At 37.2% G+C, this 15,000-nt stretch overlaps 1 protein-coding gene across 6 annotated transcripts in view; it reads right to left on the reverse strand.

The window, feature by feature from the left end:
* The window catches only part of LOC125034879 (DENN domain-containing protein Crag-like), a 53,168-nt gene that overhangs the window by 37,203 nt on the left and 965 nt on the right, over positions 1–15,000 (reverse strand). For all 6 annotated transcript variants that reach the window (XM_047626927.1, XM_047626926.1, XM_047626929.1 and 3 more), the window contains exons 2-19: positions 12,442–12,614; positions 11,912–12,038; positions 11,151–11,267; positions 10,755–10,884; positions 10,149–10,639; positions 9,300–9,425; positions 9,004–9,148; positions 8,563–8,738; positions 7,628–7,811; positions 6,671–6,812; positions 5,112–5,257; positions 4,815–4,937; positions 3,979–4,184; positions 3,478–3,598; positions 3,105–3,286; positions 2,872–2,975; positions 2,497–2,592; positions 1,167–1,235 (exon numbers count right to left, since the gene is read on the reverse strand). In XM_047626927.1, coding sequence (XP_047482883.1) covers positions 1,167–1,235; positions 2,497–2,592; positions 2,872–2,975; positions 3,105–3,286; positions 3,478–3,598; positions 3,979–4,184; positions 4,815–4,937; positions 5,112–5,257; positions 6,671–6,812; positions 7,628–7,811; positions 8,563–8,738; positions 9,004–9,148; positions 9,300–9,425; positions 10,149–10,639; positions 10,755–10,884; positions 11,151–11,267; positions 11,912–12,038; positions 12,442–12,613 — 2,857 coding nt within the window. In that variant the 5' untranslated portion in view covers position 12,614. The remainder of the gene's footprint in view (positions 1–1,166; positions 1,236–2,496; positions 2,593–2,871; positions 2,976–3,104; positions 3,287–3,477; positions 3,599–3,978; positions 4,185–4,814; positions 4,938–5,111; positions 5,258–6,670; positions 6,813–7,627; positions 7,812–8,562; positions 8,739–9,003; positions 9,149–9,299; positions 9,426–10,148; positions 10,640–10,754; positions 10,885–11,150; positions 11,268–11,911; positions 12,039–12,441; positions 12,615–15,000) is intronic.

Consider the following 15,000-nt stretch of genomic DNA (forward strand, 5'->3'; position numbering starts at 1 on the left):
AAATTTTATATATTCTTTAGACTATGACCACTGTGCACAATACATTTCTGATTTGTTTTAGTTACTTTCAAAATTGGCCCAATAAACCACTGTCTCAAACAACTAAGTCATCTTTACTTCTCTATATAATGTTCAAGGTTTGTAAATTAGATTTTATGGTTCAGAATTGAAGAAAAATAATAATATCTGAATAAAATGTTATTAAACAGAAAAATATTTCATATTGGGTTTACCCTGGCAAATGGCAAGCATTTCACTTTCCACTGTGCATCATACTCTGCTACTTAATTGATATCTAACAAGCTTAGAGGAACTTACAAAACCAACTTATAAAACACAAGAACCATACAGAGGCTATTATTCTCACAGCAGCTTTTCTCCAAACAGTCAACTACAACATCCAACCTTATTTTGAGCATTCTTTATTTGGTTTGGATTTGGTTTATAACTGGGAAGGCTCCCATTTTTGTTCCTATCACATTTTAAATATACTTTTTATGCAAGATAACTTGCTTTATGGAATATAAATTGCCAGTAGACCCAACACACACAACAGAATGTGTCCCTCATATCCTCATAGTTGCCCTTAGACAGATGACTTTTTTAAAAATCAAACAATTTAGATTTAACATATTGAATGTTTCTAAGGATGTAAACTGCAAGGTAGTATGAAATGATGCTGCAACTAGTAGCACAAATTAGTTATTAACTGTGAATTAAAAGTCTGCCATCCAGTTGTATAGTTCTACCTGCCATGTGAGACAAATTTGGATATCATTGTACAATTATTTTCATCACATGTTACTATCATATGGGATTTTAAGAACACGGCAATATGGACATGAACATTTACAACTGCTTCTTTAAAAGAGAAAAAGCTATTTTTTCAAGAGGAAACCAATAGAATTATGCTATGGGATGACTGCAGAAAGAGTAAAGCCCAGCTAGATTGTTGTCTAGCATACATATACCCTCTCCTTTCACTAGTGGTACACAGGAACTATTGCAGCACTAAACTAGGTAAACTAAGTAACTATCAAAGTGTGGAAAAAAACCCGACCAATCCAGTTCCACTAGCTGTTAGACTGTTAGAGACTAACTGAAAAATTGACTCTACATAATGATTGTATATGTAATTCCACCTATGTGTCAAATGCCTTACTGACCTGCGGTTGGAGGCGCACCGGGAGAACTCACACTCTCACTTGTCTCACTGACAGAGCAGTAGCCTGGATCTGAAGAGCAAAGTTATAAATCGTTCATTCTTAATGGACATTACTTTTCTTCCAGAAAATTTCTTTACCTTTAGTTTACAAGCATAGAAAAAACATTATTCTGGAAAAATCAGTAGAATTTTTACTTCTCAACTATGTTGGGCACATCCTAATGGCCTCTTTTACTAGCATAATAGCATCTTTGAGGAGACATAACAAAATAAAACAACAATGCCATTTGTGACATTTAGTGGCAAAGGTGAAATATGTGGAATGATTTCAGTGGCAAAGGAGAGTGTGGTAATAATACTCCAAGCTCATGGAACTCTATGTCGGTGAATATTAAGAATATTAATAAATTCCAGGCACCCTGTAATGAGGACTGCCAATACTACAACAATTGCCCAAAAACTCCAGTCCAAATATTACACCTACTTCTTAACTGTTGTTATCAATATTTTATCTTTTCATGTTTTTGCTACTCATAGGTTTTATTTTTATGACACACAAAGTCTGTATTAGTTTGCGGCTACTTGAATATAATCAGAGAACATAAGAGGCAACCTGTCACCATATGCAATAAACAAAGTATTCACATATAATCAACAAAGCAAGAATTTTTGAGCCTCAAGTTGGGGGGGGGGGGGGGGGGAGAGAGAGAGAGAGAGAGAGAGAGAGAGAGAGAGAGAGAGAGAGAGAGAGAGAGAGAGAGAGAGAGAGAGAGAGAGAGAGAGAGAGAGAGAGAGAGAGAGAGAGAGAGAGAGAGAAGAGAGAGAGAGAGAGAGAGAGAGAGAGAGAGAGAGAGAGAGAGAGAGAGAGAGAGAGAGAGAGAGAGAGAGAGAGAGAGAGAGAGAGAGAGAGAGAGAGAGAGATGAGAGAGAGAGAGAGAGAGAGAGAGAGAGAGAGAGAGAGAGAGAGAGAAATCATGAAAAAACACACACACACACACACACACACACACACACACACACACACACACACACACAAAAAAAAAAAAAAAAAAAAAAAAAAAAAAAAAAAAAAAAAAAAAAAAAGAGAGACCCCTGTATCTTATTTTTTTTGTAATTTATATAATGCATATCACTGACCTAATGCTGCAAATACATCCTGTTAAAGTTTTAGCTTCTTGTAAGCTATACATGTTTCATCCCAATACCAAAAGAATTATGGAGTTAGAAAAAAAAAAAATCCTTTTTTTCTTCTTCTCTAAGTAAGTACTTCAAAATTGATAAAAAGGTGGATGAATAAGGCCTTTTAAGACTGGTAAGAGCAAGCATCATACCTGAGCTGAGGGTGTCGGTCTTCGTATGAGGTGCAGGGGGGTGAGAGTCAAGGGAGGCACCGCTCTCCAAGGACACTCTTGAGGCACTGTCAGCATCTGCATGGGGTTGAATCCAATAATCAAGGGGTTAGGGATGCACTGCAATGCTTTATTATGAAAATAATTGGTATAATAAACCAAATGTATGCTAAGATAAAGAACTTAAGTTATAGATATGCCTGAATTAGTACATGAACTTGGTTACTTATTGTACATTACTTCAGCAGTTAGAAAATTAAAATAAAATTCATATGGCATTCAACAATTCTGAATATTCCACTTAGATGAGGCCTACCTAACTCAACTAGTTAAGCTTTAAGATAAAAGGAACCTAACCTGTTAGGCACTTGTCCACCTCATCCAAAGATAATGATGATTTTCTTCTTTGCGAACGTTCTAGACCTGAACGTTTGAATGCTGCAACACCAATGACGACATTCCTGCAAAAAAAAGGAAAAGAGCATAAAATAAGACAAACAAACCAATTCTCCTAAAGCCACACATCAGCCTTGCTAACAGAATCTGCTTCATGGAACACACTATGTGATAGTGAGTGAACAATGAGTCACCTGAGTTTTTTCCAGAAGAGGTTAGAATGAGTCCACTTGCTCTCCATGACTGCTCTGTTGTAGTAGCCATAGGTGATGGCATTGGGTGTGATGCCATGCTGCCTCATCTCACACAGGACCTTCACCGCAAGGATGGGCTGTGAGTATAACCCACACAGCTGCATCATTACCCGGTAGCTTACCTGCAGAGGAAACAACAAAAAGTTTAGTGACATGCAACTATTCTGAAAGATGTAATGCCTAAATAAATATACAAACTGGTCAAATTTAGCACTAAGATGCTCTCTTATACTCTTTACTCTTTCTCACACACAAATGCTTGCTCTATTTCTCATTCATTAGTCTCTTTCTCCTTCCTTGTCTCTCTATTCACCTCGTCTGCCTGTGAGAGGTTGAGCTTCTGCATGTTGGTTAGGATCTTGAAGGCAAGTTGCAGGAATCTGGCCTTATGGTGCTGTGTTGTTGCAAAGGCTGGGAGATGCGTGAACCAAAGGCTAGGACAGAGGGAGGTAACTGTCACTTTAATTTTGTATTGAAAGTAGGAGGAAAAATATAACATCTATAAATCAGTGAATATTATATATAAACAATGCTGCAAACACAAGAAGGAAAATATTTGAAAAAGACAAAAACACAATGTGGACACTTATTGGAAATCAATATTTTTTTCTGGAATGTGAGGGAAATAGTGAAAACTAGAGTAGATTTTTCATGAAAAAACTTTGTCTACATGAAGTGATACATCAATGTGAGGTAATATTCCTAATCCATTGTCAAATAAAAAAAAAAAAAAAAAATAAAAGCAAATCAAAACAGCAATACAATTGCAGCATGCCTATCCCACCTAAGATAAACAGCCTTACTGGTAGCTTACCTGTAACACGTAGATAGTAAACACTTGGCCCATAATATGGGTGTCTGCGCATGCCTTAAGGCAAGTTTCTGTGCCGACTTGACCTCATGCTTTGTGCGGCGGGCCAGAGGAGAGGCAGGGGTGGCTTGTGGCTGCTTAACTTGGGGAGGAAGGACTGGCTTTGGTTCCAGCAATGGAAAGAGCTCGGGTTTTAACTTGGGAAATCCCTGATTGGAAAAAAAATGAGAGGCATGCTATGAAAAAATCCTTCTGAATTCCTTATAAAAAGAGGAAAACAAACAACAAAGAAAAAAAAACCTGATGTGACTCATATAAAACATGAATGTCCATTATGTTATATCTATCAAAAGCCTATGTTACATATTTGCCTTTATGTGAGGTTTGATAGGCAACAAGGAAAAAAAAAAAAAAATTGACAGCTTACAAGCTGAAATGTTTTTCTGTAGTTGTCATTAAAAATTATCATCATGCAGGAGATCAGCAACTAGAAAAAAAGGCTGTACTGCATGTGTTCAGAACAAATGTCACTTTTCATTTTTTTTAAATAAACTTTAAACAAAAACAAAATACAACAGAATGGTGGCAATAACACTCTGACTTTCCTACAAAATGGTCCAAGCTAATGCTGGGAAAAAAAAAAAAAAAAACATAGAAGGGCTCTACATAAAGAAGAGTGAGCCATCTCCCTGCATTACCTTCTTACTCTTGACACTGTAATGTCTCTTGCAAGAGAACTCTTTTCTGGGTCAAACAACCCTATGACATATCGTGGATTTGTGGAACGTCTGGAAAGATTAGGGAAGAATCTTGGTCTCAAAACTAGAACCAGAACTTACATTGTATGTATAGGTCATGCCCTCAGGGAGACTGATGGGCTCTGGCGGTGGGAGAAACAAGGTGTGCTCACTCTGGGCCGGCTCTAACTCCAGCAGTTTGATGGTGGTGTCATCTTCTAAGACCTGGGATAGTAAAGAAACAAATAAGAAATGTACATTTTTAAATCACCAATTTCTTTCCCTTACTTTCTTAATCATTATTAATCATCTCCCTGCTTCTCTCCTCTTTGATAATCTTACTACTAAATTCCTTCTAGTAGCTAACATTCCTGCCCCACAACTACTCAAACCACCAACCTTTTCTGCACAGTCATCAAAGAAGGCCAGAGAGGCATCCTTGTCTGACACAAAAGATCGTTCTTCAATGAACTTGCTGAACATCTGGGTATTAACCATCAGCTGGTAAAATTTGTGATAGTTCTTATCTCTTGATTTGACAAAGGCTGAAAAACAAGAGAAAGGATGATTATAGATTCAAATACTCTGTAACCTATTATCCCATTTAGTTTTGTTTGATTTATTTTGTCTACACATAGATGGCTTTACAATTACTTTGTCATCAAAGAATCAATCAGCAGGTATACCAAAACGTTTACCCCATTTCTTGAATTATCAGAAAAATGTTTGCATTATTACCTTATTATTAACAACATGTAAGTCAAAAATAAAAACTATTCTTTAAGAAAATTCAGTGCACATAAACATACAGTCCTGGTGTCAACTGCTAATTACAGTAAATTAAATATTTTTCAACCATCTTACTTTTTCTGATAATCTTTGTTTGGTATTAACATTACAAATTTATTAGTTGTAACTTTTTAAAATTTCTCCTTTAGATTGCATAATAAATTACATTACAGTAAATTCCCGACACTTTTTTGAATTAGTTAAATTCTATTTTCTTGTAAGTCAAATATGGAAATAGCATAACAAATGAAAAGCTATAATGCAATGTTGGTGATTAAATTACTATAGATATGTATATCTTTTTTTGAGAAATTTGATAGCCTTTGCCATGGTATAAGCATATTTGAAATTTGTTGAGCCTGGCAGGCTATAAGATTAATCAAATTATGATAAGAGCCCTCAGTGCTTTACTGATCAACACAACTGGGTCTGTGCAGAGTTAGCTGCTTAAGGGAAAAATCAGAAGCATGGAAAACAAAAAATTATCCAGCTCTCTATGCACTTAGCTGCGGCATAACCAACATCTTACATAATGATGCCAGAGGCTTTATGCCTACTTTTGAGGGCCCATGAAAGGAGTGGTCTACCATATGGTGATGGGATATAATAGGAAGTCATCCTAGTGTAAATGGGTTTAAACATTTTTGCAAGGTGAAAAAAGTGAAAACATGTCTCCAGTAGTGACCAAGTAACCCTATGTAGGAATATTTGAGAATTTGGAAAAATTTGGGCATACACTAGAATATACTTCTAAGAGCTTACTAAAACCCCTTTGTAAAACATTATTTCAATTTTCTTAAAAATACATATATATGAGTACACATTTTCAGAAATGAAAATGCATACATATGCTGAGATAAAAATTTTGTCTGAGAAAAAACAAATTTCACAGGACACATGAAATCTTTTTGCTGGCCATGTTCCATGTTCAGCTGTATATCTATTCCAAATTAAACATATAGTTAAAACCCCTCTGAACTCAACAGGACAGGTCCTCTATATAAACCTGACATAATTCTATTATGCAACCATAAATCATATCAAATGCAAATTTTAGTGCATCTAGTCATTTTACTATTTGCAACATGATTTTGCATTTCTTTTTTTTGAGTCCAATCTACCTAACATTACAATAATCCATTCAGAATGGCCTTCTGGCACTCATTTACCGTCTATGTCAAAGAGTGAGGAGGTGTCACATGCTGCCCCTGCTTTAGCGGAGACTATAGGCAGGAGGTAGTGACTATAACCCTTCAGGATGGTTGCTGTGAAGCGCAAAAAAGCCTCCTGAATTTCCACATCCAGTTGTTGCTGAAAAGAAGTTTGGAATCTGATATCAAGAAATCCAGAAAGACCTTCACTCATAATTGTAGTATTTTTGTAAGTATTTCAAAATAATACCTAGTATTGCTCAATTTCTATTATATATATTTTATAAAGCTTAGAGCAGATGTGGCATGTTATATAAATTAGTATACTAAATGACAAATTCAATAAAATCATTAACCTATTGGATCCAAATGCTTCACTGCTGTCATGTGGCCCAAAATACGGGCATTAGGCTAAAGTGAGCAGATACACTATGGGTGTGCAACTTGTAGGTCGGGTGCAAACAAATACTAATTTGTGGTGAGAAGAGCATGTCTCCCCTTTGAAATATTATTTTTTGGCATAAGCATTTTTAGCTATTCTGCTTTTTTCCAGTGTCTATACTGTCATATGATTTGCTTTACCCAGATGGTAATAGACTGTTTTCCTTGCACAATAATAACAGTGAGTAACGTTTTATGTGTCAATTTTTTTATTTTTCATATCAAATTTTCTATAAAACAATTGTGCCTTCATTCATGATGACAATTTTGTGCACCCCAGCAAAATATTTCTTTGAGGGTATTTCATGTGACCTGCGTCAAAAGCTAAATTTTTTCATGACGTGATGGTCAAGTCATACAGATCGTAGGGGTTAAAGATATATATAAAATGATAATTGAGATATCAATTAATTTACTGAAACTTGAAAAGTGCTGTACTATTAAAAACTATTTCATAATTAAATATGAAAGGAGTTTCTAAACAAAAAACTACAACTCATCTAAATCAACAAAAGACAATTCTTACTCCCATACCTCTTTTCTTTTTATCTTGAAATCTGTGTCAATGCCAGACTCTGTCTTCTGAGCCTTCAGGTGCATCTGGAGCAATTTCTCAAATTTGTAGATTTTCTCACAGAGGCTTTCTAGTGAGGCACGCAGGGTGCGTGCAGGACGCCGAGGAAGGAGTTTGGTTATGAGGAACTTCTTGTCGTCTGGTCTAAAAGTCAGAGAAAAATATTGATATTCACATTATCTTTTTATAAAACTGATAATCTACCATCATAACTATATCTTTCTAAACATAAAATAACATTATTTTTAATCAATTCCTCTGATCAAAATACAGAGGAAAAAAAAAAGTAAAAGAAAACAAAGGAGGGGACAGGGAGAGGAAGAGGGAGTGGGGGGGAGGGAGGGAGGGAGGGAGGGAGGGAGGGAGGGAGGGAGGGAGGGAGGGAGGGAGGGAGGGAGAGAGAGAGAGAGAGAGAGAGAGAGAGAGAGAGAGAGAGAGAGAGAGAGAGAGAGAGAGAGATAGAGATAGAGAGAGAGATAGAGAGAGAGACGGAGAGAGAGAGAGAGAGAGAGAGAGAGAGAGAGAGAGAGAGAGAGAGAGAGAGAGAGAGAGAGAGAGAGAGAGAGAGAGAGAGAGAGAGAGAGAGACAGAGAGACAGAGAGACAGAGAGAGAGAGAGAGACAGAGAGAGAGAGAGAGACAGAGAGACAGAGAGACAGAGAGAGAGAGAGACAGAGAGACAGAGAGAGAGAGAGAGAGAGAGAGAGAGAGAGAGAGAGAGAGAGAGAGAGAGAGAGAGAGAGAGAGAGAGAGAGAGAGAGAGAGAGAGAGAGAGAGAGAGAGAGAGAGAGAGACAGAGAGAGACAGACAGAGACAGACAGAGAGAGACAGAGAGAGACAGAGACAGACAGAGACAGATTGAATTTGAAAAGTGAACCACACTACATTCTACTTACACAGACATGGCTCCCGTATCCAAATCGATGCAGATTACATCGGTTGGAGGGTGATAGAGATCAAAGAAGCGCGAGTCAAGGCCAAGGAGGAAAGGGATGGGGGCATTCAGGAAATCAGAGAGACCCAGGGGGCACAGGGGGATGTAAGGGCACTGCCAGTGGAATGGAAAGATAATCTGCAAAGAAAAAAAAAAACATATATTAGTGACCTGAAAGAGAAACACTGCTTTACAAATCAAACTGAGCTTTGCAAATGTCATTTCTCTTCCCATTCTTCTTTCATTTCACAAATGTCACCCCACTCCCTGACTTAAACATACAACTATTATCTCCCTATCATTAAGATAAACAAAAAGAAAAGGTATGCTAAATTTATCACTTTCAGGAGAAGTCTCATCTTACATCATAAGAACCCATTCCTCCATATTCCTTGGTGCTTACCATGGTGATAGCCTCTGCCACAGCTGTGAGCACATCTGGCCTGAGGGAGTGCAGGAGAATCTTCTGTTCAGTGAGTGCAAAGAGGAGCACAAGGAGGCAGCCTTCAGGACGCAGAGTCATCACCAGTTGACGGAACTTTGCTCCACTGGAAAGTCACAAGTCATATTTTCATTCCTTACACCCATGCTTCCATGCAATATGTAAAATGTTTGAGATTAAGAAATTGATAGACAACTTTTAAAAGCATTTTCACATAATTCAATAACAAAGCTTTTCAGATTCAGAAAAATGTTTACCTGAGATTAATGGGCAAATCCTCTGGCTGGGCAAGGGAGATGCGCTCTCTGGCATCTAACTGGATGAGTATTCTTGGCTTTCGAGCACTTGGAAATGGAACACACTCCACAAAATGGTGTACATACCTAAAACAAATGAACAAATAAAAAATATATTAAGATATAAGGAGGTGCCAAAGAGGCTGGTGATGAATGAATGGATGGAACATGTTCAAATAACATCAGCATTTTTAAAATAATTATCATCTCCAACTTATCAACTTATTAGCAGTCAATAACAACCCAGTCAAGTGCACCTTCCACATAATGGGAATGATGATGATGATGATGATGATAATAGTTAAACAGAAAATACAGATTATTCAGGAAATACTAACATATAACAAAAAAATAAAAAAATAAATGAGAACTATCTATATATGATAATTTTTAGTATGAAAAGCTAGTTTCTGTAGGTGTGGTGTTAATGACACATATCTTAAATATATCTGGAGCCTTGTATTCTATAAAGGGTGTGAACTTGTGAAATCAAAAGTAAAATAATGATAAATTTTTAGTATTCATAATACATAGTTTGTATAATATATCTTTTAGTTATGTAAATCAATGAATCATAAATTGCAACAACCTCATTAACATGAATACTAGCTCCAAATTGATGGTTGTTAATTGCACAGGTCATAAGTAGGGGGAGGCTACGATTACAGACAGGCCTATATGAATATTTAGTTATATTTGTTTTTCAAATTGAATCACACTTACAGACCAGTTGAAAAAATACAAATACAAACACAAACACAACACAACACAGACAGACAGACAGACAGACAGACAGACACACACACTCACCTCTCTATGGGTACAAGATGTGGTCCAGTATTAGCCATAGTGTGCAGATATCTCAAGAACTTATCAAAAGTATCAAAAAACGGCCACCGTGAGAGGATGCAGATGCACTTGTTGGTATGCACTATGTTGTTCCTCCCAAAGTGCTCATTCAGCTTGAGGGCCTCCCTCTGCTCATCTGTAAGGAGCTCATGGGGGTATTTCTCATAGAAGGAGACAGCTGCTCCATACACCTTCTCCACAGCTTCTGTGTTTCCACACCCAGCCGTGACTGTGAGAACAAAGGTAGAGAAGATTGGCTGTGGCTGAGCAGACTTAGCTGGCCATGACTCTAGGGTGGCCCCCATGGGTAGACAAAAAAGGGCCAGGTCTGTGGGGATGGGGAACCCCGGGTAGTGGTTGCTGGGGTAGTGGTCCAGGATCCCTGCCATGTATGCGATATAGTTGGACCTATGCATCGATTTCTTGTAGCAGACATAGATGTCAGACCCAACCTGGAAAAGATTACAGAAGTTTGTGCATAAAAGTATTATAAAGAAATATCATGAATATCTACAACAGCTTAACCATATCTTTGCAATATGTTACTGAACCTCAGACACCACTCACCATGGTCCCCTTATTGAGGTTGCGGTCTATGGTGCAATAGGAGTGAGGAGCCTGCTCCCCCCTGCTTGTCATGATTACACAGATGTCTGAGACGACCAGTTCATTGCAGGCAGAGCGCTCACTTGCTCTTCTTTAAATGGAATTAGAAAGCAATTCAGATACTTTTCTTCATGTAAGAAATTACAATACATGAAAACTGTCCAAGTACCTTTGCAATCTTTAAATTATACATAATCTCTGGTATTGCATATAGGATTTTCTACATCCATTTTTTTGAAAATTGGATAAGAATTGCATTTGTTCTCAAAGCATTCACAAAAAAGTAGCAAACAAGATTGGCAGTTGATTATTTGACATCTGAGTAAAATATAAATGGCAGATAAACAAAAAATTCACCTGTATGTCATGTATGTGGTCTGTCCTGAGGGATTGATGTTTGCACTTCGACCACTTGGCGTGAACTCCACAATCTGGGAGTCGGCCATGACTCTTTCCCGACCTTCATAGAGAACTCTGCAATGAATTTATATGTCATGATATGGACAAAAATCCCTCTCAAGTTCTTTTAACCCGATAACAATGGGCATGGCATGTATATACATGCCATGCCCACTGTGAGTTTACTTTATCAATTATTTTTACACATAGATGGCTACACTTGTACTAAATCACCAATGAGCCAATTACGAGTACTGCCTGTCTCGCCCGTATACCCTTTTCCTTGAGTAACGAAAATTTTATTTTTTATTTTAATTGATCTTATTTTGCTGTTATTAATGTTTATAACAGTATAGTAATTATTATTTTATAATAAAAATAACATCGTCAATATTCATAGCATTAGTAAAAAATATGATTTTCCAGCCAATTCAAGGAATGGTGAAATTAGGTAAGGTCACAAGGTCTTCTAATTGACTCCTTTGTGGCTAAGAACTAGCAGAGCCATCTATGTGCACAGACATATCACAAAATATATAAAAAAAGGAGTAAAGCATTTTCCCCATTTTTTTATTTATGTGGCTAAGAGATATATGACTTACATCCCAAGCATCATTTAGATATAACAAGAATTTTCTATTCTTATAAATAAAAGTAAAAGTCAGTTCAATACTGGAACCCAACTTATACAATGTGAAACCACTGAACAAGTAACATACCCGACATCGACAAGAGGTTGTTTGTCTCGCCCTCTTCTGTAGCAGAGAAATATTTCTGAGGCACGGAGAGCTCCATGGTTAACATTGGCGACAAAACCAGTGGGTGTTGTCTCAATACATGTGAATCCTGGAAATGAATGAATGAATGCATGTGTATCTTAGAAAATAGTGAAAAAATGTATATGAATCTTGGAAGTTAATGATGAAATGCAAATAAATCCAAATGATTAATGATTAATGAATCAGGGTATGTATTAGAATTTCAGGAATGCCAATTACTTACCTCAGTGACAGAGATGGAGATATACTTGTAATAAATTATACATAATCTAATTTAATAAAACCAACAAAGTTTAATGACTTTCAATTTGCAAACTACCTAAATAATCAACATCTTTCTTCATAAATAATGCTTATCTGTGTAGGAAGCTGAAAATGACAGGAAATATCACAAATTCTGCTATCTTATCAGAGCAAACAATAAGCACCTGTCATCCCCCTCCCTCTTCCTCTTCTTATCTTGCACTTACCATCTGGAACGACCTCGCCCAGAGAGCGGTTGATGACGGCAATGTCTGTGATGGGTGGAAGGCTGTGTGTGGACTTGAGAGTTGCGCCGTCGCAGGAAAATTCTCTTAGTGGTGTTGGGTTGGCAGGAAGCCCAGCAACCACAAAGTACTCTGCCACACGCCTCTCTTCCATTCTGAGAGGGGGGGGGGAAAAAATTCTAGCTTTTACTTTACAGGTTATGCTACTCAAATTAAAAATTAATATATATAATACTCCACAGGCAAAATAAGAGAAAAATCTTGTGTAAGATAAAAGTCTTCTGTTATCATCTTAAAACGAAAATTAACATTTACACAAATATTATTTCTTCAGCTTATTCAATAAATAACACTAAGGGAAGGTAAGGGAAAAAGACCGAAAGAAAGAAATAAAGAAAGAATAAAGAAAGAAAGAAAGAAAAAGGGAAATGAGGTAAGATTGATAGGAGCAATGAGGGTAAGAAGGTTAGGAGACAGGATGAAAGAAATGAGAAGGGGGAAGTTTGGGGGGAAGGAGAAAAAGGAGTGACAGAGGGAGAGAGGGAGGGAGGGAGGAAGAGAAGTGAGAGAGAGAGAGAGAGAGAGAGAGAGAGAGAGAGAGAGAGAGAGAGAGAGAGAGAGAGAGAGAGAGAGAGAGAGAGAAGAGAGAGAGAGAGAGAAAGAGAGAGAGAAAGAGAGAGAGAGAGAAAGAGAGAGAGAGAGAGAGAGAGAGAGAGAGAGAGAGAGAGAGAGAGAGAGAGAGAGAGAGAGAGAGAGAGAGAAAGAGAGAGAGAGAGAAAGAGAGAGAGAGAGAGAGAGAGAAAGAGAGAGAGAGAGAGAAAGAGAGAGAGAGAGAAAGAGAGAGAGAAAGAGAGAGAGAGAGAGAGGAGAGAGAGAGAGAGAGAGAGAGAGAGAGAGAGAGAGAGAGAGAGAGAGAGAGTGAAATGAGGAAGAGGAAAAGGAGTGACAGAGGGAGAGAGGGAGGAAGGAAGAGAACAGAAGGAAGAGAGAGAGAGAGTGAAATGAGGAAGAGGAAAAGGAGGGGGGGAGGGCAGGTAAGAGAGGAAAGCAGAAGGGAAGGCTAGGAGAAAAACTGAGCAAAAATGGACAGAGGAGAGGAATGATAATTTAAGTGTGAAAAAGACCATAACTTAGTGGTATCAAAATACTTATGAAACTCTTAATCAGAAAATCATAACCTATGACCCATATGCCTATGTAATCCCATGATCACAATAAGGCTTCATCCCAGACAATCCCTTCCCTTTCAATCATAAGGTTAAAATATCTGCAATCTTCTAAATCCAACTGTTTGGAAAGCATTATATCTGATATAACTTGATAATTTACATATTGGTATAGATTTTATCATAATGTTAATAAAAAAAGTTATAGAGAAGGAATGACATTAGTACTTCAGTGCAGACGTTATGCATTACTGTGACAAATTCCAAATCTACATAACTTTCATGAATTCACAGCTACTACTACATGTGTTAATCTTATTTCACTTCCATAAGAAGTGTTGTCTACTATACTTTGCTAAATATGTGATAAATGATTTGTAACAGATGGGTAATACACTGCTACATGCTGTCATTATTTGCCTTAAAATGAGTAAGATACCTATGGATTACAAAAATAAATGGTTGCAGTCTCTAAATCAATGACTGCATCTAAATACACTTCAACTTATAAAAACAATTACATAACTCACACAACATGGTTTCCTTCTACTTGACAGATCTTTGCTTGTTTAGACTGAACAGATGTTTCAAATCTATCCCACATCACCTGACTACATACCCTATGAGGCATTTTGTGAACACTATAAAACTTTAGCTTCTATCATATTAAAAATAACATGGCTATCTTGGTCTAGTTCATAATGGAAGATGTTTCAAGCTAAAGTGTACCATAGCTATTTATTGGTAAAGTCTAAATTCCAACAGAGAACCAACGAGGGTGCGAAGGATAACAAAAATATAGTAGGGTGAATGGAGAAAAATTTACAGAATGACTAAGATATTACGATACTGTGAGAATCCCAGAAGTGCCTTTATTGTTCCATGTTCAGCAACTCCACCACTTCAAGTCTCTCCCATCCCCCCACCACCCCTAAGCTAAAGAAAAAAACCAATGTCACAGCAAAATAACTTAGAGCAACCATTTTATTTCAGCAGTGTATCACAGAAAGCACTATCCTGAGGAATCTGCTAAGAGGATGATCAAAGTCCTTTCACTGGAATGCTGGGAGTTTCATTGCTTCAACAGCTGACTGATCTCTTCTGTGACAGCATGTACATCAGGTCTACACAAGGAAAACTTGTGGGATCTCTGCATTTTAATTTTTTTTTTCTTTCTCCCCCCTCTAAATTTTCTTGTTCTGATGCTCTTTCCAACACTTTTTGATGAATAGTGAGCTGCACATGAAAGTTGCATCATCTTTTTAAAGATAATTTGTGGGTGCAGATGATCCAACTATGTATGAACATATATACACAAACATGCATATTTACTATATGTGTATATAAATCGTTTATATGGATAAATAGTTTGTGA

Source organism: Penaeus chinensis, chromosome 19, assembly GCF_019202785.1.
Source record: "Penaeus chinensis breed Huanghai No. 1 chromosome 19, ASM1920278v2, whole genome shotgun sequence".
In the NCBI taxonomy this organism is placed as follows: domain Eukaryota; kingdom Metazoa; phylum Arthropoda; class Malacostraca; order Decapoda; family Penaeidae; genus Penaeus; species Penaeus chinensis.